Below are 24,113 nucleotides of genomic sequence, written 5' to 3' on the forward strand. Positions count from 1 at the left end.
GCAGAGAAGCGTTAAGAAAGCAAAGAAGTTGCAGAAGAAAAGAATTGGTAGTAAAGAAGAAAATAGAAGAAATGGACAGAGATAAAACAGAGTAGATGAAAAATTAAAGAATAAAGGCAAAAGGGTGAAAAGTAAAGGGAAAAAAACAGGAGGGCAATGGAAAACAGGAGAAAGGAGAAGAATACTTCTGTATGAACAAAGAGAAGAAATGAAAAGAGTAAACAAAAGAGGAGATGAGCAGAATGGAATGGAGAAAATAAGAAGTGATGTCCGAGAGTGAAAAAAAAACATTGAGAATGACAAGAGCAAAGAGAAACTAGGCAAGTCTAGTTTTGCCAGACCGCCATTAACTATATAGCCATTATCACAGATGTTTGTCTGGCATTTCAGAAACAGGAAAGCCAAAAATACATCCCCTTGTCATTGGAAGGTCTGGAGAAGTTTTGGTGCTTCATATCAATGTCTTTGTTTACAATAATAACAAACTATTAAAAATAGTTTATCTTGTCAGCTGCTGACAGTGTGTGTATGATCATGGAAAGCCTGTTATTTTCTGTTCATACAAAGTTACAAAATTGAAGCACTGTGTTGAGATGACATTAAAGCAACTCGTTTACCTGAAAGCAACAAGATAACATTTAAGTTTTTGAACATTTCTAAAACCATGCACCTTAACATTTTATCAACCAAGTAATCTACACTTGGTAAAGGAACAGAGCATCACTGGGAACTAGATATTTATTACTGATTTACATTTCTATAAAGGTCTGACTGATAAAACGGTGCTGTAACAAATTCACAGCCTCCTTTATTTTGAGGAATCTCGAGAATTTGTCATTTTTCATTTAAAGTTAAACTAAAAGCTGTGCAGATGTAATTTACTCATCAGAAAGTCAGTAACGGTGAGATGTGTCCATATATTTGTGTCGTTATAGGGACAGACAAGATGACTGTGTGTGTATATACATGGTGAGCCATTTATATGGATACACCTTAATAAAATGGGAATGGTTGGTGATATTGTAAATAACTCATGAAAGAATAAAGTTATGTTAAAACCAAGCACACCATTGTTTTTCTTGTGAGTTATAAGTTTGATGTGTCACATGACCCTCTTCCCATTGAAAAAAACAAATGTTGGATCAAAAATGGCCGACTTCAAAATGGCCACCATGGTCACCACCCATCTTGAAATTTTCCCCCCTCCCATATACAAATGTGCCACAAACAGGAAGTTAATATCATCAACCATTCCCATTTTATTAAGCTGTATCCATATAAATGGCCCACCCTGTATAGTAGAAAACAAAAGGCTGGGTCACAGAAACATTCTCCAAAAATAAAGAAGAGACTATGATAAATATTACCTCAACACTGTTCAACACATTTCTGTTTGAGGCTCCAGTAAAACACTGAGCTGCACCATGGTGAATGGTGGACCTACAGCACTGAAGCGGTGCGACCATGTCCCAATTCAGCTCTCAACTCTTGAACACTTCAACCCTTGTGCCTTCTGCTCACCTTTCAACAACGTCATAAAAGTGAAAATTTTAATAACGGATTTAGGGGTTATGGCTAGAAATGGGATGGGGGAAAGCCTGCAGACAGCAAGCTTTTTGCAGATTTATTTGCATTTTTAATTTAGGATGCACTTTTTAGGTCCCAAATAGAGTACTCGTTTGGTCACCGCCGAACGGTTCCAAATTTAGATCACAAACTGGAATGTGAAATATGGCTGAACTAACAACAGACGTGTAGTGGCGCCACTTTAAGTTCTCTCTGTGAAATACAGCTGAATTAACAGTTCCTACTCATGCACGTGCGTTTCCAGATAAGGTGTCAGTCAGTAAGTCAGTTAGTCAGTGCTAATGCCTCTTCTAGGCCGGCTCGGCAGGCAGTCTGGCAAAAATAGAAGGAAAGAGTTAAGGGATAAGATTAAAGAAAGAGCATAAAAAAGAACAGCACAGTAGAAATGAAATAAGAGATTAATTGAAAAAAGGATTTAAGAAGAGGACAGAAATCAAAAAGATAACAATTAAGAAGAGTACAGTTGAGGAGGAAAAAGAAGTGTGCAATAGGAAAGATTTGAGAAGAGAAGATTAGAGAAAAGATGAAAAGAGTATAGAAGAGACTCGAAGAAGAGAGCAACCAGAAAGAGTAAAGATTAGAAAAGAGGAGAGGAGAAAAGAGAGGGAAGAAAACTGGGGATTAAGAAGTTTTAAGAAATTTAGCAAAAATTCAACAAACCTGTAGAAAAAGAACCCAAAATTCTAGAATGTCTATCAACAGAGTATTGTCCATTCACCATGCGGTAAATATTAGTTGAACCTTGTATTTATTTCTACATACTGTACAATTACTTCATATATATATATATATATATATATATATATATATATATATATATATATATATATATATATCAGGCTTTATAAGTCACACATGCAGAAATAAAGAAACAGATAATCAAATGGTAGCACTTTAAAACAGGGAACAACAATGGTGCTGACCGCCTGCTCATAAGAAGAACACGTTGGTCACCAGCAGGTAATGGAATATCATGCTCCTCTGGACTACATAGCCCTTCAACAGCTGAATCTGAATCTCTAAACAAAACTGTCTACACTAAAACTGCATTGTTCACTGTGAATGTAAGCTTGTATCATTGTTCCATAGCTACTGTACAGCAAAGACTGATCTGCTTCAGCATATTTTAAGTAAACCAATAAATATATTTAAATAAGCCTAACAAATAATAAAAAAAGCCCAGCACACTGACCAAATCTTTCCCCACAAAACCCATCACTGTAACAGAATAGTCCAAACAGCACTTATCAATGGGAGATAGCCAGCTGAGTTTGAAAAGAAGTGGTAGTTGGCATCACATGCTTGCCCTCACCCTCCTAGGTTGGTGGAAGTGTGGGGGAGTGCTAGATAGTGGGTAAAATGTCTAACTAAATGTAAGGGGGGGGGGGGGGGGTGTTAAATAAATAAACAAATAAATAAATAAATATGTATTTATGCATGTTTGCAGAAAATCATTCACTCATTCATTTTCTCTAACTGCTTCATCCAGTTCAAGGTTGTAGTGTGTCCGGATCCCACCTGGAATCACTGGATGCAATGTAGGAACACACCTGGATGGCAATGAATGATTGGCCTAAATGTGGCACATTTGTAGTTCCTTTGCGGCAAACACTTGGCCTTGAATGACAGTGTTGACTCAGGATGAGTCTGGTTTCCTTAACTCAGCCACATGTCCACCTTAAATGGGCCACATTTCACAAGTGTTGTGGAATAAAAGTCGGGCTAATACATCTCATGCCATAACCTAAGTTAAGTCAGTTTTATGATATTTGACAGTGCTGAACTGAGCCATAAGTGCCAACAGTGAGACAGAACTAGCCCAAATGTATCTGCTATCTGGGAATTCAATTTGATTCCAAATGACATGCAAACTACGTATAGATACAAATGTCTGTTAAGTATTATCATATCATCCCACAGGGAAAGCACCACAATACTAACTGTAACCACTTAGGAACAAATAACCAGGTTTGTTAGATTCAGCATGTTTTCAGTCAGTCATCGCATGTGTTTAACATTTGTCTAAATATGTCCGTCAGAAAAGCATGTAGTTCTGCAGCTAGTGCTATTTTGATATAGTGTCCATTTCTTTATCCTTTGCTCAACAAATTGTCAGAACCCATCTTCCATTGTAGCAAACGCTTGCATCTGACACCTGAAGAGTTTGCTGTTTCTATACTTTTAAGCATCAAATATCTTAATGATGTAATGACATTTTATTCAGTGTAGCTAGTGTTATGTACATGACACTTTCCAAAGAAGAAATCAACATAAAGTTTAGTTTTTTGCATCGATTTCACTGTACTTACTGTTAACAATAACTAAATAATAAGAAGCTGACCAATATTTCAAAAGAAAAATATAATTTATGGCTAAGTTAGCTCTAGCCCAAACTATAGGTTCACACAACTAATCTGTGTCATATGTGATGCAATGTATTGCACAAAGTAAAATACCATCCCCCCAAGGGTTATTCTCCATTTGGGTTAACTATTTAATACCACAACCTGTCGTTCTGCCTCCCTGCGCTCATTACTGTATGGAGCAGGATGGCTTAGTTCTGAAATCTGATTGGCTGAGACAAATAATATTAAAATAATTTTGCTTCCAGTCTGTCAGTGAGATTATTAAAGACTTTTTAGGCTGCATGTAAATATCACACCCTAACAGAGCTTTGGAGAACCTTGGGTCAGTGTACTCTGGGCTGTAGATAAAAAGCATAATAATACTAATAATATAAAAAAAAATTGCCATTTCCAGTTCTAAAATATTCTGCAAACATTCTATATGAAGCTTTGAAAGCCACTGTTGTATTTTATTTTTCTCAGGATTCCTCCTCTCCAGCCTCTCAGTTGTGCATTGAATCAGGGACTGAAAGCTCTGGAAGACTCAAAGTCCGACAGACATTTGGGCTTGATGCCTTTACTGTTGTAGTAATCCACCACCTGATTGGGCACTTCAGCCAAAACACTCTTTGCCAGCGCTGCAGGAGATGCCTGAGAGAGAGAGAGAGAGAAAAAAATAATGTTCATTGTTAATAGCCAGAGCAGTTATGCTACTATACAATGAACCATTCATGCTCATAGATACATATTCATTCATTCTTTGTAATCGCTTATCCAGTTCAGGGTCATGGTGGGTTCGGAGCCTACTCTGAATCACTGGGCGCAAGGCGGGAACACACCCTGGAGGGGGCGCCAGTCCTTCACAGGGGGACAAATACATTCACACCTACGGACACTTTTGAGTCTCTAATCCACCTACCAATGTGTGTTTTTGGACCGTGGGAGGAAACCGGAGCACCCGGAGGAAACCCACATAGACACAGGGAGAACACACCAACTCCTCACAGACAGTCACCCGGAGTGGGAATGGAACCCACAACCTCCAGGTCCCTGGAGCTGTGTCACTGCGACACTACCTGCTGCACCTACATGATTACTATCTTAATTCTGCCATGCCACTTATACTTAATGAACTGAACTGAATTGATCTAAATTGAATTGACAGACAATGAGAAAGTGAGGCAGAGCACACAGAAATACAAAATACAAACATAACAGTAAGAGAAAGAGATAAAACATGAGAACAAAAAGAGGGATAAAAAAGAAAAAAGAAAGAGAAAGAAGCAGAGATGGGGTGAGAAGCAGATATAATAAAGACAAATAAAGCAAAATAAAAGTAGAATGAAATAGTGCCTGAGAGAGAGAGAGAGAGAGACACAGAGGGGAAGGCAGGAAGAGGGTGAGAGTGAGGTGGAAAGAGTGTGTCGTAGCAAAAGGAGAAATGAAATCTAACACTCAGTGTGGTTGTGGAGGTGAAATGGTGTAGGTGTCACTCTCATCTCACTCCGTCCACAGAACGGCTCGAGCGAGACGCGAGACTCAGCAGGACGCTGCTAAAAATACACACACACACAAACTCTTGCCCTAGGATTCATATTAAGGAGTCATGAGTCACGAGTTGTGTGATATTTCTCCATTGTGTGATCCTGCACTAGTTGACCTGAAGTAGCCAGTTTCATTTCACAGTTGCACTCAGCTTCATCTATAATAAAATGCCAAAAGCCCACAGTTCCCATATTCCAGTGACCATGAGGGCTAATAGAACCGCTCAAAGTCAGGGACAACTTCAAAAGCTGAAACAGAACAAAACAGAAAACAATAAAGAACGAATAAAAATGACTCTAAAGAATTATCGATAGAGGTGAATTCAGCGCAAAACAGTTAAAATCAACAGTGGCTTTCCGATGCTGTCTAAATGTTGTTTTGTGCTCAGAAACTGCCACTGTTTGGTTGATCTGGTTCTAACGACACGCCGAATTCAATTACACACACCACAGCTTTCTCCGATATACAGAACCTCTGCTGATGGGAGAGAGCAGCAACTCAACCAAGCTTCCCACTATACGCCACTTCCTGAGGATGACGGCTCATGTAATTAATTACAACAAGGGCATAGTAAACCATGACCAGAATCCACAACAGCAATAAACAGCACTCAGTTTAAATGCATGGTTTAAATACTTCATGCACTATGATACTCACAGAGCACTTACACACATCCAGACCAAAAACAAATAAAACACATGAATGTGATGTGGATTGCCAATGCACCGTCAGAGTAATTACACTATAATCATCACTGTCCAATTAATAGCATGTATCTCCAAAAATAGCTCTCTCTTCTTCTAAAAAGTAAGCACATATAACCCCAGTTCTTCATCAGCTACATCGGCTACCTGCCCAGCTCTGTATTCATTTTAAAGTTCTCCTGCTGACTTACAAATCTCTCCATGGTCTGACACCAGCTTACCTTTCTGAGCCTTTATACTCCTACTGTCCTGCAAGATCACTGAGTTCCTCTGATAGTGGTCCTTTCTCAGTAACTAAGTTCAGGATAATAGGTAGATCATTCAGCGCTATCGTTTCTGCTCTTCATTTATTTTTCTTTTAAATCTCAGATAAAAACCTACCTTTCTCTCTGTACTTCTCCACTCCTTTGCTGTCCTAAGTGTCATCTTTCTCTCTCTCTTGCTCCCTCTGTCTTTGCTTTCTTTTGTAAAGCGACTTCAGGTATTAGAAAGGTGCTATATAAATATTAATTCTTCGAATTAGTGGATACACCCATATCTCCACAGAATGGAATGTTCTGGGAATTAGACATGACGTCCCCACATTCAGTGCCAAGTGTCTGATGCACTCATACCAGCACAATACACATTAACCACCACCACCACGTCAGTGTCACTGCAGCACTGAGAATGATCCACCAACAAAACCATACCTACTCCATTGTGGAACAGGGTGAAAGGCTCAAACAAAGTATGTAGAGAAACAAATGGACTTCAGTTTGTAACTGAAGAACAACAAAGTGCTCCTGTATGATTAGTAGACTTAAGTGAATAGACACTGTGTGTAGAAATGAGGTGGTCACAATGTTATGGCAGCTTTGAAGCAGTGAAGCTTCGTGCTACTGCAACTCTGTATGATGCTGTTTTATTCCTTTTCATCTCAGGTTTTAATTCCCACAGACCTTCTGCAATGTTTTAAAAGCTCTTCAGCTCCAGCTTTTTTCAAACTTTATACATGTTATACAGCAAAAGCAAAGGCAGTTAGTTCAGTATTTACAATATATATAATGCCAAACGTTGGTTTCAATGGTGCAAGGAGCGCAAATCTTGGGCTGTGGACAATGTGAAACATGTATTGTTCTCTGATGAGTCCATCTTTACTGTTTTCCCCACATCCGGGAGAGTTATGGTGTGGAGAAGCCCCAAAGAAGCGCACTACCCAGACTGTCACATGCTCAGAGTGAAGCATGGGGGTGGATCAGTGATGGTTTGGGCTGCCATATCATGGCATTCCCTTGGCCCAATACTTGTGCTAGATGGGCGCGTCACTGCCAAGGACTACCGAACCATTCTGGAGGAAAATGTGCATCCAATGGTTCAAACATTATATCCAGAAGGCGGTGCCGTGTATCAGGATGACAACGCACCAATACACACAGCAAGACTGGTGAAAGATTGGTTTGATGAACATGAAAGTGAAGTTGAATATCTCCCATGACCTGCACAGTCACCAGATCTAAATATTATTGAGCCACTTTGGGGTGTTTTGGAGGAGCAAGTCAGGAAACGTTTTCCTCCACCAGCATCACGTAGTGACCTGGCAACTATCCTGCAAGAAGAATGGCTTAAAATCCCTCTGACCACTGTGTAGGACTTGTATGTGTCATTCCCAAGGCCCTACACCATACTAATAAATTATTGTGGTCTAAAACCAGGTGTTTCAGTTTCATTGTCCATATTAGCCTGTGTCATATCATATCATGTGCAATAATATTGCAAAATAAAAAAAATTAAGCAATAAAAAAAATCTATATCGTGATATTCTGACTTGTTTACCTAATGTAAATGTTACATTGTGCAGTTACATGTAGCTTGAGTCATTTAGGTACAGTGGCAGGTCCTGTGGAAATTTGCTCTGCATTCAAAGAATTAGTTCCAAAAGAGTGAGTTCAGTCATGTGGAGGTTGTTTGGATATAAAATATAAATATTCTATATGTTTTTTTATACAATATCTGAATCTTGGTAAGTTATTGTTGTTTACAAAATAAGCAAATGTTTACACATTTATTTGCTGTTGTTTCTGAATGTTTGAAGTTGTTAGATTTGCATTAATATAAAATGTTATCTTATGTTATAAATATAATTTAAATAATTAATATTGGGGCGGCACGGTGACGCAGCAGGTAGTGTCGCAGTCACACAGCTCCAGGGACCTGGAGGTTGTGGGTTCGATTCCCACTCCGGGTGACTGTCTGTTAGGAGTTGGTGTGTTGTCCATGTGGGTTTCCTCCGGGTGCTCCGGTTTCCTCCCACAGTCCAAAAACACAAGTTGCAGGTGGATTGGCGACTCAAAAGTGTCCTTAGGTGTGAATGTGTATGTGTTGCCCTGTGAAGGACTGGCGCCCCCTCCAGGGTGTATTCCTGCCTTGCGCCCAATGATTCCAGGTAGTCTCTGGACCCACCGCGACCCTGAACTGGATAAGCGGTTACAGATAATGAATGAATGAATGAATAATTAATATTACTATAACATTTATTTATTTTTGAAAATATGTTCTTGAAATTAATAAAAAAAAATCAGTGTTTTTTCATATCACCAAAAATATTTTATTGCCAAAATACCCTGAAATGTTGGATATAATTTTAGGACCATATCACCCACCTATTAAATAAATAAATAAATATTTCCCCTTCTTCTTCTTAAGTAATGTCAGGACTAAAACCCCGAACAATAACCTAGTACCACCTGATGGACCTGAATATACTGCCTAGTAACAAGTGGCTGAATGGGCACAGTAGTCCATTATATAAATGATAATGCCTCATACGTTTTAAATTATTTTAACGTATGTTACGTATGCCAGTTTTTCTACTTTAATACTTAATTGTACTCACAGCTATCATAGTTCATCGAGCAGTCAGTCAGTCACTCACTCACACTTAACAAAATGCACCATAAACAATGTTATACGATGCTAATCAAATTAGATTTAAACCAAAACACTACACTTTTACTGATTTTGTCTGTTCCAAATTCTCAAGCCAAGATATTTATGGTACATATCAATATCTGTGTGTTTTATGATAAAATCTCCTTCAATGTGTGTTAATGAAAGTTGTGAGCTGTGAATGAACTTCCTTGTAAATGTCTTGCATGACATTCACTGCTACAGCACTGAAGTGGAGGTAAAGAGCATGCCTAGCTGAGCACAAACAAACCCTTCCCTAATGAAGATGAAGCGGCAGGCATGTTCTACACGAGTGCTTTCACACTCCTTAATTAAAGGAAATGTGGGGACACTAAAGCCTGGAAGCTTTGATGTTCTCAGCTCTCCAGTTCAGGACTGAGGTGCCTCTTATTGGCCCTGTGCAAGAGGAGAGCTGTGAAAGAAATACACTGACTGGGAGAAAAAAAGAAAAAAAAGAAAAAAAAGTAAAAAAAAAAAAAAGAAAAAGAAGGACAGCCTTAGAAGCAGCCTCTCTCTCACCTTTCCTTTCCTCAAAAGAAACCCAGATAGAGTAATTCTCCTGTGGACACATGCAGCCTTTTCCTATTCTCTGAATCTTTTGTCTTTACTCCCCGTAAGGGAATGGACTTCTCAGTTGAACGGTTGAGGCTTCTCCCTGAGTTTTCCTTCACATCAGCTACAGCTGCAGGGGGCTCCCCTTGGGCCAGAAGTTTCTGCACAATTAACAAAGCTTCAAATTTGCTTATGCCACAAACCTCACCATGGTCTGTGCTATAAACGACACCCTACAGGCACTGGATAAACTCAATGGGAGACAGGAGAGACATGCCTACCCCCTGCACTTTTTGATATGCTAATTTTACCAAAATAATCTTTCCCAGTGCATAGCAGCACTTAGCAAAGCAACTTGTCCAATAACTAACTTCTCTGACTTTAATTGATTTAAACATAATGTCCATCTGCACTACACAGAATCCCCATTATTAGCATGTCAAATGTGTTATTAAGGGTGCTCTTAAGGGTTGCAACTCTAAGTGTGGGAAATGAAGAGTTTGAACTCTAGTGATGCTAAGGCAGAATTTTCTTTGCTCTGTACTGGTAAAGGAATCACTCTCTGTGTCTCCATCGCTAAGCACAATGCTAGTCTATGTTTTAGCTAACAAAAATAGGCAGTTAGTATTCTCCACCAAGTGTGTTGAACTGTGCAATGACATTGAGTTTGCAACAGTCAAAATAAGTTGTGGCTGGCTTGGCATGGTATGGTAAAACCATATTGCTTGACTCCAAGGTTGATGTGACTGGAGGAAACCCAATAAATGGGTTGAATTGTCAATGAATAATATTGAGGAGAAAACTGGATTAAAATTGTTTAACACAGAAAAGCAGTTTGTGCAGTTATGGTAAAGAATGCATTGTTTCACCACAATAAACCAACAGACTTGTTCCATGTTGCTAAAAGCTTTAACAAGGCTGCACACTATCACCATACTTTTTTCTCCTGAACATATAGGATTAGAATATATTGTTTACAATGAAAAATCGGTAAGGCTTCTGATTTAAACAAATATTTTGTTATGAACAAAAACAGGTTATGACACAGCTTAAAATATTTACACATCTAACTCTAACATTGATGGCAAAGCTGCAGAAGTGGTAGGCAGCTTTTGTGCAATTCTTTCCATTATTAACAACAAAGAATCCAGCAGTCAAAAATATGACACATATTGGTGCTTGGCAGAAAAAGAAGTTTAAAGAAATCTTCTGATGCAATGATGTGTCTCTAAAATCATAGAACAGAACTGTCCAGGCTAGGGCTGCACCATATGGCCAAAATGTATATCACAATATATTTTTAAATTTTGGTTTGGTACGATATAATTCCGATATCGATATGAACAGTATAAAATTAAATGATAATAATAAAAAAACAAGAACCAACAAAAAACATAACATCACCATATAATTATTGCCCGGCCCTCATCCAGGCTATGGTATCATTTGTGGTTCTTGATGGATGTGAAAACTGGACAATAACAAGCTGCACATCAAAAAATACAGATGCTCCTAAAGTTTGATGTTGGTTAAGATTTTCATGTCAAATCTAAACTACTATATATTGTGATGAAAATGAACAAACATGTCCTTGATCCAAACAAGCTCAGATTCAGCATTCTTATCTTGAAGAAAAATTATCTTTAAGCAAAAAAAAGGTTAAACAAAATAAATAAATAACGTGTTTACACTATCCATTTGTTTACAGATAGTTTGGACTTGTCTTGAGAGCTATTAATATTAATAATGAACCAAGAAACATTGTCCATAAATGAACAAAAATCTTTCACTTCATTCAAAATTAAATACCTGTCCGATATAATTTTCAACTGATAGTCCTTCATTTTAAAATTAATTCCTGCCAATTATCTTGCACAGAATGGACAGAACAATAAATTCCAATGTATTGTATTATCAATAAATTAGGTCATAGAGAGTGGAAAAGAAACAGCTTTTAGTAGTATTTAATAAATATGAATCAGTATAATAAATAGTGATTACAAAACAAATGGAACAGAAACCCAGTTCTAATACGTCTGGGAGAGTAGGACAAATGTAAATAAAAACAATGATTAGCAAATCTTTTTTTGACCCATATTCAAAAGAAAGCAGTATATAGAAATAACTGCAGGAAACTGCAGTCTCGCACCTGCTTATTCATCTGTTACCAGTGGAAACCTTTGTGAAAAGCCTTGCCAGCATCATATTTGGAAATAGGGTGTATTACTGGTTTCAGTTAAGCACCTGTATAAATCAATGCCTTCTGTTATTGTTTGCAATTTACCTACTGTACCTACATGGCTCAGATCTGCTCCTGAGTCCTGTTTGTGGTTTTAAGTAAAAAAAAGATACATTGTGTATGATGTGTCATGGCGTCTAAAGTCACAGACGTAAAACCAGCACAGGACATGTTACAGACAAAGAATGAGTGAATGAATGAAGTTATGATTAGTTTAGAAGAACTCTTACACAATAAGTTTAGACAATATTCAATGTTTAGTTAAAATACTTAAAACCAATAAGTTAACAGTACTGCTGCCTCTGAAGGAGTCTTCAGCAATCATAAATCAAGTGTGCAGGAGAGTACTTCTTCAAAATCTGCCTCAGAGACAGCATAGCATTCTAACATTCTGCATCTTCCTCAGAGGCAGTTACATTATCCTTCATTCAAGCAAAATAAAATACTGAAATTTTTGCAATGCTTTTGAAAATTATGAAATAGAACTAATTATAATCATACACAAGATAAGATATAAAATATCAGTCACAAAATTCCTGTTGAATCCTACACCTCAAAACTAAGGTTGCTGTGAGCACCCAAACCACCAACTGCATCACTAGCTCTTCACAGGGGTTATCAGGTAGGCACCTCCTCTCGTTGGTGCTTCGCTGAATTAAGCCCACAACACCTCCAGAAGGCTCAAAAGTGAAGTCTGGCATCACAGACCCAACCCCTCCAAGCCAGCTTTGCAGTCCTACCTTACCCTTCACCACTACGTGTACAGTAAATTGCACATTCTTTCTTCCACTGTCATTTCAAAGTCATTACAAAGTCAGTATTTGAAAATCTCAGCTCAATCTGTTTTAACCAATCACATTCATCTCCACCTGTTGGCTGGTAACCAATTATGTTCCTTCTGCTTCGAAGGCAGTGCTGCCTCCAGAACCATTCTGAGTAGTGATTATGCATGCATGCCTTTTAAATGCACTTTAGAGCCCCACTGGTTCTCATAAGCTTTTTCTCTAATGAGGCCCTAATTGACCTACAGAACTGTAAAATGGATCCTTTGACCCTAAAGCTGAAAAGTTGATGTCCAATTTTAGCAAAATGTTCATCTATTATGTGAAAACATTTACTAATGCCATGTCCCACAAAATGTAGATGGGCACATATATCCATCAATTACATACTGATGGTATAAATCTTGTGTACTTAAACTATTCTTTTAGCCTCACAAGTTCAGATGCCCACCGCGACCCTGAACTGGATAAGCGGTTACAGATAATGAATGAATGAATGAATAATTAATATTACTATAACATTTATTTATTTTTGAAAATATGTTCTTGAAATTAATAAAAAAAAATCAGTGTTTTTTCATATCACCAAAAATATTTTATTGCCAAAATACCCTGAAATGTTGGATATAATTTTAGGACCATATCACCCACCTATTAAATAAATAAATAAATATTTCCCCTTCTTCTTCTTAAGTAATGTCAGGACTAAAACCCCGAACAATAACCTAGTACCACCTGATGGACCTGAATATACTGCCTAGTAACAAGTGGCTGAATGGGCACAGTAGTCCATTATATAAATGATAATGCCTCATACGTTTTAAATTATTTTAACGTATGTTACGTATGCCAGTTTTTCTACTTTAATACTTAATTGTACTCACAGCTATCATAGTTCATCGAGCAGTCAGTCAGTCACTCACTCACACTTAACAAAATGCACCATAAACAATGTTTTTTTAATTGACCTACAGAACTGTAAAATGGATCCTTTGACCCTAAAGCTGAAAAGTTGATGTCCAATTTTAGCAAAATGTTCATCTATTATGTGAAAACATTTACTAATGCCATGTCCCACAAAATGTAGATGGGCACATATATCCATCAATTACATACTGATGGTATAAATCTTGTGTACTTAAACTATTCTTTTAGCCTCACAAGTTCAGATGTGACCCTAACAGCACACAGCTTGTGGACTGACTATTCAATACATCTGAATCAATATGTAGAGGGGTTAGACCTATCAGAAGCAAACACTCCTGTTGTAACATATGCTATGCTGTATGCTATCCTCCCCCAGACATATACATGAGGGAGAGAAATGTATTTTCAGTTTTTCCATTTACATAGTGCACAAATTGTATATTTAGGCTTGTAAACCAGTTTTGTACATAGCATTCAGAACAAAACATTCTATTTACAAGAGAAACTGGCACAAAATGCATATACAGCTGGTTCTACATGCATTATACCCAGAAAGCATTTATGACTGCCAAATGTGTCGCTTAACAATAAGCAACAAGGTATAGAAGGAAGAGTTGGACACTAAAAAATAAAACTGAGAGGTGGGCCAAGAGGGAGCAAAGCCAGCACATATTTATGTTGCTTTACTCAAGTTAATGATGGTTTTAGTGAACATGTTACATTTAGTCTTTGTTTAGGTTGTGTGTGTAGTGTACAGAACATTTTGCAAGAAAGCTACAGATATTTAAATGATTGTGAAGACGTAGTCCAAAAAGGATTTTCCTAAGCAGATAATTACTCTGAATGAGGAGCCCCTATCTACACACATTGTCCACACAGAAGCATTTTGTAGTTCTACAATTACAGACTGTAGTCCACCTGTTTCTCTGCATACTTTCTTATGTTCATTTCACCCTGCTCTTTAATAGTCAGGTCCACCAGATAGTTGGTATGATGTGGGTGGTGGATCATTCTCAGCACTGCAGTGACACAGAGGTGATGGTGATGTCTGTGTTGTGCTGATAAGAGTGGATCTGACACAGCAGTGCTGCTGGATTTTTTTTATTACCCTCAGTGTCACTGCTGGACTGAGAATATTCCACCAACAAAAAATATCCAGCCAACAGCACCCAGTGTCCACTGATGAAGGACTAGAGGACAACCAGCACAAACAGTGCAGCAACAGATGAGGTACTGTTTCTGTTGAATTGTTAAATCAGGTTCCATTGTTTTAATACATTTTCCAATTTGCCATGGGAATCATAAATCCGCATATTAGCAATATAGTATAAAATATGGTTTCTGAAACATATTTCATAAGATTCTACAGGATGTTTCTGTTAAGCTTTGAAAAATCAATTTAGATGTGAATAGATGAATTAATTATATCTTCTTTAAAAGATGCAATCTATCAAAACGTCTTGTATTCAAAATTAATTTTCATATATGACAGAAACACTGGCCTCCTATGGTCAAAACTTCACTGTGATCACAGACCTTTTATGTGTTTTTTTTTTTTTTTTATGAGCAAAAACTCACGTGTTTGAAGTTGCGGAAGGGAACGAACTGGACAATGTCTCGTAGGACGGGTTCTCCTTTGGGTGAACGCAGAATTCCGTCATCTCCATCCAGCATCTGCATGTCGCTGAAGTCAGCATTGCCTATGCCCACAATGATGACTGACATGGGCAAGTGAGAGGCATGGACGATGGCCTCTCGTGTGTCCGCCATGTCTGTAATCACTCCGTCTGTCAGGATCAACAGAATGAAATACTCCTAAGAGATAAAAAAAGAGAGAGTAGGGGTCATTACATATGAACAAGTTCAATGGTGGCTTGCATTCTACTTTTCAGTCCCCAGATGCAGGCACTGGGCAAAGTTTTCCTCCTGTTAACCCACTTACAGTGGCCCAGATTTATCCCCTCATCCACTCCCTGTGTTGATGCCCTCCCCTTCCCCCTTCTCCTCAACTCACTTTCATCCACCTGCCAAGAATTGAAATAGCATTGATTTTTATTCATCCATACTCAAAATTCATCAGGATTCACATTAGGTCATTTGTAGTTTCATTGTATATTAATTTACTAACATACTGTCTAATAAGTCCAGAACAAACTGCACACTGAATTACACTAAAATTCTCTGTTTTAGAAGAAGAGTTATTTTCTTCATTTTAAATCATTCCATCTGCTCCCTGGCAAACAAATAACTCCTTAATCCAGTCTTGGTATCATGGGTTCCATTATTCTGGTTGCTGATTTGCAGGAAAATGACCATGGGTCTCATTAGAGGGGACATGGTAGGGGTGTGGTCAATTTACATCTTTCGGGCTCAGCACTGGCAGCAGCTGGACACAGAATAAAGACACTACACATGTTTGAGTTTTTAAGCTTCTGTTTAATAAAGAAACTTTGTGATTGATTAGTAGTACCATTCTGGCCTCTGTTAAGTAAATGCAAATTAATAATTAATGAAGAAAATTCAATTACTTTTATGTCTTTGTTAAAGCGAGTAGCAAATTATATTTACCTCTTCTGCATATTAAGTGACCACTATTATTCAAAGATAAAAAAATATGTGAATGTTATAACATTTACAGGCATTAACAACCCTGCATATTGCCCTTTGTTATGGAAACAGCAACATTTTTCAGTTGTAATTCTTCATGAGGAAGGGGAAGCAAAAACAGGGCTAATTTTTTCAAACATGTTCTACAGTGTTCGGTCCTCATTTGTGAACTCTCCTCTTCACCTCCAATTACTTACAGTTTGGTAAAATGTTTTGCTTGGTTTAATTTCAAATTCAATGTGCTGGTTTAGCTAAAACTATTGAAAACGTCTAAATACAGGTTTCCACATAATGTAGGCATTGATCATGGACTTTTTACAGTATGACCCCATTTTTTGTGAAAAAGTATGACACCCCCCCCCCCCCCCCAACTTGCTTATTTAGATGGCTATATGCAGGAACTGCTGAAATCTGATTGTAGGTCAATAGCAGCAATAACTGTATATCACTACTACACTGGGAAACTACTGACAGTATTTCACTTGTTTTATTGGGGCTATATTACAGGAAAAAACAATGAGAGCACATTCAGTACCCCTGGGATGGATAAATACATACCATGGCCTCCTTAGTGTGCATTTCTTCAGAGGCAGAGTTAGCAACTTTCTGGATGATTGGGGCAATGTTGGTAGGGCCGTAAAGCTGGATCTTAGGTAGACAATTCTGATAGGCTTCTACCACTCCCTGGATGCCTGGCAAAATAAGTAAAAAAAAAAAAGAAGTTAAAAAAAACACGCACACACATAATAGAGAGGAAGATGCATTATGTATTCTGTTGACTAACTAATTCTGTTGACTAATTAGCTCAGTGTTTCTCAACTTTCTGAGGCCATACACCAATGTGGGAGTTTGTGACACCCATGAATCAGATGATAAATCACACCCCACCAACTATTTCCACATTTCTCCACTGAAACACACTTCAGCAACCTTCTCCACATTTGTTCTTAAACACACTCCAGCAAGCTTCTGCACATTTTTCCTGAACCACACTCTGACATGCTCATTTTGACACATTTCAATAACCACAACCACAATAACACACCAACTAGTGCTGTGATTTATTTGTTTGTTTATTCTGATGTTTTACATTTAAAATATTTGAATGCATATTAAAATACTGTACAAGTATATCAGAATTCACCACACCTTCGGGGTATTTTAAGTTTAAATTTCAGCAATAACACAGCTGGCCACCACTGGGAAAACGGGACAAACTGCTGGTGGGATTACATCAAAGAGTTACAGCTTTTGAGGAAAGTCTGCCTAACTGAGATGCAGAACTTGAAATGTTTGATTTAAGTAAGATGTATGAGTTAGGAACCAGATGTGTAGGAAATTGCATAGAAAACTTCAAAAATCCAGATATATATATATTTTTTCAGTCATCCAAGATAGAAACTACTGGCTTAGTGGAGCAACTACATTTAATTTAGGACTCACTTCTGTGAGTACAGCGAAAGTCCATTCTGACCTTTGACAGAGTCTGCAAAGAACATGTCACGAAGGGCTGTAACAAGGCCCTTAAATAATGAGTGAGGCACTTTTATTGTATGAAGGGACATAACCTTAGGGCTCCCCTACAAGAAAAACAAAACCTCCAAAACACACAGTGTGCAGTATCCACGTTCCCTGGCATTGTGAGTCGGAGGTAAGTTCACTTCACACATAAAGATTAGTGTGGTGTCCTAGTATTGTGCAATTTTGTTGTGCATGTTGCTGCCTGGAACCTAAAAATATAACACCACCAGACTCTGGAGAACATATGTGCACACACACACACACACACTCACCTGCACATTCTGGGTTGTCCTCATCAAAGTTCACAGCAAAATCATGGGAGACCTGAAAAAGATATAACCGTTTTAACTCATTCATTGCTATAGAGCAGTGAGCAGAATCATCAGTAATGAAACATCTGTTCTCAACTATATGACTATGGTATTGTTCTTTATGTATCTTTGAATCTCTTGTTTCCAACTCTGAATTATTAAACCATGAACAAATATGAATGTAGAAATAGGAGTAAGAACCCAGAACATGGTTTATATGCAAAACTGCTGAACTCAAGAGTTCTGAAAAAGTCCACTGTAGTCTCGGTTTGGTATGCTGTTAGTGAGATCTTTCTGCATAATATATTGGACGAATTCAGACATTTTTAAGGTTTATTTAAATTCAGGGCAAATGCAACGAATGAGACCGGACTATGCATAAAACATGGCATAAACCGCCACCCCACCCCATTCCTTTCACTCAACTCAAATACAGTCACTGAGTCACGTCCAGTCACACTTGACCATGGGAAGATAAGCTATCTGATTGGCACATTTCAACCAGTCAGGTGTCTCGAGATCACAGAAAGTGGATTAGTGAAATGAGATGGTGATTACAGTGAAATGGCCTTAGAGGGTAATGAATAATTCGGATAGCTTTCAGGTAGCTGTGATATTCCAAGCTCTCAGGTTTCCATGGCAATTTACTCTGTTAGTTTAAGGCCTTACTGTGGTCTTCTCGCTCCGTCAAGTTACAAGATCCAATCAGGCTGGGATTAAGAGCAAGGCTACCAACCTCTTCAAGACTTTTACATTCTCACTTTATAGCCTGTGATGATCTTTTGGATGCAGTCATACAAACAATCTGCATGGATACACTGTTCCTAAATAAAGTACTCATTTTATTGTAATCACTAATCAGCACTACCAGAACAAAGATTTCATTCATTCATTCATTTTCTGTAACCGCTTATCCAGTTCAGGGTCGTGGTGAGTCCGGAGCCTACCTGGAATCACTGGGCGCAAGGTGGGAACACACCCTGGAGGGGGAGCCAGTCTTCGCAGAATGACACACCCTCACACATTCACTCACTCACACCTATGGACTCTTGTGTAGCCAAACCCACCTACCAACGTGTGTTTTTGGACCGTGAGAGGAAACCAGAGCAGGGGGATGACACAGCAAACTCCTCACAGAAAGTCACCCGGAGTGCGGCTCAGACCCACATGACTCTGGAGCCATGTGACAGCAAAACTACCGTGCCAGCCAGAATAAAGATTTTTATCACCAAAATGGTAATTTTACTGTAGGGACAACAAACGTTGCTAATTTTTAAAGACAGAAAGTTTTCCCAAGAAACTCTTGGACCATTTTTCATGAAATGGTAAATACATACAAAATGTTTCTGGCTGCATGAGGAGATTATTCTTTTCACAATTTGTGCAGTTTATAAAAATGATATTTTTATGTTGCTCAAACAAGACAAAGCAAATTCATGTTAAAATGAATTCTTCAGGGACCTTCAACCAATGTCCTGTACTGTACGCTTAAATTTATTACAGTTACATGTTTCAATTTCCAACACCATCATGCTCAGCCCTAGATACTGTCTTAGACATTAATCTTAGTCTTTATTCCAAATAATATAAAATGAATACCTCCAGTCTTTCTATCATTAAATGTGTTGGGGAAGATTATTTGAATATAGAATTATTGGAGGAACTGTGGTATAGTATGCTCTTTTAGACACACTTATCTTCAAACCGGACTAGACATAGACAGCTCCAATATTAGTTGGTATGTTGCATATGTCTATCAAATTCTAAGCATACACAAATCTTCCCTAACATCAGTTCTACCTGTGACTGTTATGAACAAGGAGCTTCTGCCTCGTTATTACATAAATTCTGGTCATGCCTTTCTACATCCACTTACTACAATTTTTAAAGCATCCTTGATTTTATTGCCATACACATAGAACCTTTTTTAATTACATTTGTTTTAAATTGTTATGGTTTTTTTTTACTGATGTAAAAATAATCAAAATTGCTGTTCAAGGACCAAAGGAAAAGACTTTCAATGGTAAACATTTTTGTTATGCTATTCTGTTCAGCATAATTCACAAAGGTTCCAGAGAAAAAACAGAATAACTTCAGAATTGTTTGCTTGTAGAATTTCCGTGGGCAAAATGTACACAACAAATTCAGATTCAAGTTGTATACTCCAACATATACTCTTGTTTAATAGCTGTGCCTGGAAAAAACTATGTAGTTCAGAGAACAAAGACTGGCATCCTCCTGTTAAGTGGGCAGTTACAGCTCAGCAATCAAGAAATTTCAGCAATCTTTTACATCCCATGTTGTAAAACAGAATGAAATACAAGATTACCAATATCATATGTGTGGACTACTGAGTGAAAACTGAACCTTGACACTAAAACAGAACTTCCAAAACATTAATTTTACATATATTTATATAGTGTATATATAGGCCATTTTAAAAAATGCAGCTCTGTGTTCTTATCTTATAACCTAAACTTTACATGTGAGAGATTATTTTTTAGAACATTTTTTTCTGATTATTGTTATTTTTTCCCCCTTTTTTAATAAAACAATGATGCTGGATCACAAGCATCTGGACAGTGACTGAGAGAGGTTTCGGACACCCACCTCCCACACACATCACGGCTTCTAGAACATTACACTTGCACAGTGGCATGCATTTTAGTCCTAGGGAAGCAGCTAGAGACTTTTGAACATTTGCACAGATTGCAGGCACAAATGTTTGATTAAATGATTCTAAAAATAGCCATATAAACATTTGTGTCTTATGTGAAACTATATCTTTACACCATATGTACACTATGTGCGTGGTATAAATACATGTACATACTTCTGTATTCCAAGAACACTTTCTATGTAAAAAGATGCTGCTTCTGTACACAGGCTGCTATTGAACAGTAATGTCTTGTGCTCATAAAACCCATCAGTGTAATGCAGGACTGAGAATAGTCCATCAAACAAAAACAAAAAATTCAGGCAACAAAGTCCTATGACCACCGATAAAGGACTAGAAAATGACTAATACAACTGTGTAGGAAAAGATGAGCTACTCTTTCTGCCTTTACATCTTCAAGGTGGACAAACAAGGTAGGTATGTCTAATACAGTGGACAGTGAGTGGACACAGTGTTTAAAAACTCCAGCAGCACTGCTGTGTCTGATCCACTCCTACCAGCAAAACACACTAACACACCACCCCCACGACAATGACAACAAGTTTAACCGTCTGCATGGTGTTTTTTGTTTATATGTTAGAAGCAAGACCAAGTATCTCTCATATTTGTAGCATATACCTACTAGAACATACATAAATGGGTCCAGCAGCTCTGCGTTTTTATGTGGAAAAATATCATTCCTTATAACCCATTATTACCCCCACATGCACACACACATCCCACCACCAAATTCCAAATTCACAAAACAAGATCATCAACAAGTTCAGCATCCTTTAGAGACAGAGGCATGGACTAATTGCATATTCATAGATTCACGCTTACTGATTGAAGCAAAGGTGCACATCTAAGCCTCTTTTTTAGGCATTAGGGATTATCTTTTTGTAAATAACTTCTGAAAATGTATTTTTGATGAACAGAGATGGTGATTTAAGGGTGTAATCAACGAGCATCGAGGGATTTTATTCAAGCAGCAGTTACAGCTAATAACACCAAAACTGCTACATTAACTAAACCACATTTATTTACCAGCTGTTTGAAGCAGTAATACCTGAATGCTGGTGACACTGGTGTGGGTGGTAGGTGTATGAGAAACTGACTTACTTTGAAGTCGGGTGGGATCTGCGCTCCGAAGCCAAATGCTGGAAACATTTTATCACTGAAATCAGAGTGAGAGGGTCCAGATGATTAATGATAGAGAGATGAATCAGATACAGTCTGAGAAATGAGCTGCAGAGAGGTATGACTTTGGAAAGGGTCAAATATAATTGGGCCAGTGCTTGTGCTTGAATGCTGCACCCTTTCGAGCGCTGATGTGATTGAGTTTATATGTACAATACACCTGTTGTCACTGTGATGAGCATTTCATCAACACACACTTAAAGACTATAATTTGCTGCATGACCCTTAGTAGACAAAAATATTTTGACAATATCTATTGATAACAACCACAATACTGCACTTATCCCAATGGATTTAACAGAGTTTACTGAGTTTACATTCTCATGTACAATGCTTTGGCAACCGTTCAACTAAGCCAAACTATAAGATGCTCTTTACTACTGGTCATGTAACTTGACTACACTGTGGATGCACCTCTAGTTAACTCAAATTTTAAATCTGAAAAAATGAAATATGCTGGATCATATTGAATAATGTGTGCTGTGACATTCTGGGGAAGGAGGAGTTTTGCTTGTATTTGGTTACTGTTACAATGGGTTTACATTAGGGTTATGGGGTTGTATTGAATGGTATTGGTTGGGGTTCAGGTTGTATTGTGTGAGTTTTAGTTTGAATTGGGTTGTATTTTCATTGTTTAATGTGTCTCTGAAAGACATGATTTTACACTTACATAACAGCTGGCTCAAATGTGTCTCAGGCAACTTCCTGAAGTTTGATTGATCAGTTTAAATCTGTTTTAAAGGTGTCTTGGAACATGTAACCTCCGTTTTTGGGTTGATCATTTGTTGTCAAGTGTTTATCTTGGCAATAAATATCTTTATTGTCAAACAAATCTCATGTATCTCCAAAATAGTACATTTCTGGGAATAAAGAAAATGTGCTTAAATTCCAGAGTACTTTAATGTAAATGTATTTAAATACAAGCTCTATTTTTTTCTCAAAGCCCATGGCAGCTTGTATTTTCTAATTATGAGATTTAAATAAAAAAAACAAAACATCAATACATGCCTTTGTTCTGACATAGATGATCTTACCATTAAAAATTCAAGACATAAAATAAACAATCATCCAGAATAAATAAATAATACAGTAAAGATTGTTGTTTGCCAAAATTATTTTAATTAATTTATTTTTGGAATAACACCACTAGAATTGCAGGTGTTGTACCTGACTTCTCGATGTTCTACAGTTTTTGGATGGATTTCTTCTCTGTGCTCACTTTTTCCATATTTAATCAGTACTCATTTTCCATGCTTGTTTTGTTTATTTTGCTCTGTTTAACCTTGTCTTTGCCCTCTCACTTAAATGTGGTTCCAGTGCTGTGATTGGAGATACTCTGACAAAAATGTGGGACAATTCTGATGTGCCTACTATCTTTGTAAGATGCAACACAAAATCACAATGTCTTGTTTATCCCATGTTTTCACACCATAAAGACAGACTGAGCTGCTTAATTTCACAGTTTTGGGGTTGGAAGGACCTCCAGATTAACAAATTAATGTGCTAATACACTGAACAAATCTTTTTTTTTTTTTCAGAAGATGTTTCCTTAAATTAAAGATCAGCTAAAGGCAGATGAGGGTAACTAAGTAGAGACTGCTTTCTTGAGAGCCTTTTTGCAATCAATAAAACTAGCGCATATTCTAACATCCCACCAGAATGCACTCTTTAATTTTTTATTGTATATTAATTCATTCTAACGCTCACATTTTAGGAGTAAACCAATGATTAGGGCACAGATAAAAAGCAGATCATTTTGTCAAATGCCTCAGATGCCTCCTGAACACACTGATGTGAGACTGACATTTCATTTACAACAACAAAATAACAATACATGGTAATTTATAGACTTGTTTGTTGCTTATTCGAGAAAATATGTGTGCTAGAGGAATAGGGGGTCATGGTTGTTAGTGGCTCAAAGTTCATGGTGCAAAGTGAAGGTTAAAACTCAAAACACTGCATGCATAATTTTAGTGATTTTCATTTAACACTATATGCACTTTTATTTGAGTGCATGCAAAATGTATTTATGCAAATATCCTTGTGCGTTCACCTTTTGACATGTACTTGCATTCAGGTAGTAATCCAGTCTGGGTACATGTCATTTACTTACAATAAAAACAACCACTTTTCACACATTTTATCTTCAAATATGTACTTAATTTAGAGTTGAATTTAAAGAAGATGT

At 37.5% G+C, this 24,113-nt stretch overlaps 1 protein-coding gene across 2 annotated transcripts in view; it reads right to left on the bottom strand.

The window, feature by feature from the left end:
- Nucleotides 1–2,432: 2,432 nt before the first annotated feature.
- Nucleotides 2,433–24,113, bottom strand: part of cpne4b (copine IVb) — a 70,975-nt gene continuing 49,294 nt past the window's right edge. For both annotated transcript variants that reach the window (XM_066673777.1, XM_066673778.1), the window contains exons 12-16: nucleotides 21,848–21,902; nucleotides 18,031–18,082; nucleotides 16,796–16,929; nucleotides 15,209–15,445; nucleotides 2,433–4,583 (exon numbers count right to left, since the gene is read on the bottom strand). In XM_066673777.1, the coding sequence (XP_066529874.1) occupies nucleotides 4,452–4,583; nucleotides 15,209–15,445; nucleotides 16,796–16,929; nucleotides 18,031–18,082; nucleotides 21,848–21,902 (610 nt within the window). In that variant the 3' untranslated portion in view covers nucleotides 2,433–4,451. The remainder of the gene's footprint in view (nucleotides 4,584–15,208; nucleotides 15,446–16,795; nucleotides 16,930–18,030; nucleotides 18,083–21,847; nucleotides 21,903–24,113) is intronic.

The sequence above is a fragment of the Hoplias malabaricus genome, chromosome 6 (genome assembly GCF_029633855.1).
Source record: "Hoplias malabaricus isolate fHopMal1 chromosome 6, fHopMal1.hap1, whole genome shotgun sequence".
Classification (NCBI taxonomy): domain Eukaryota; kingdom Metazoa; phylum Chordata; class Actinopteri; order Characiformes; family Erythrinidae; genus Hoplias; species Hoplias malabaricus.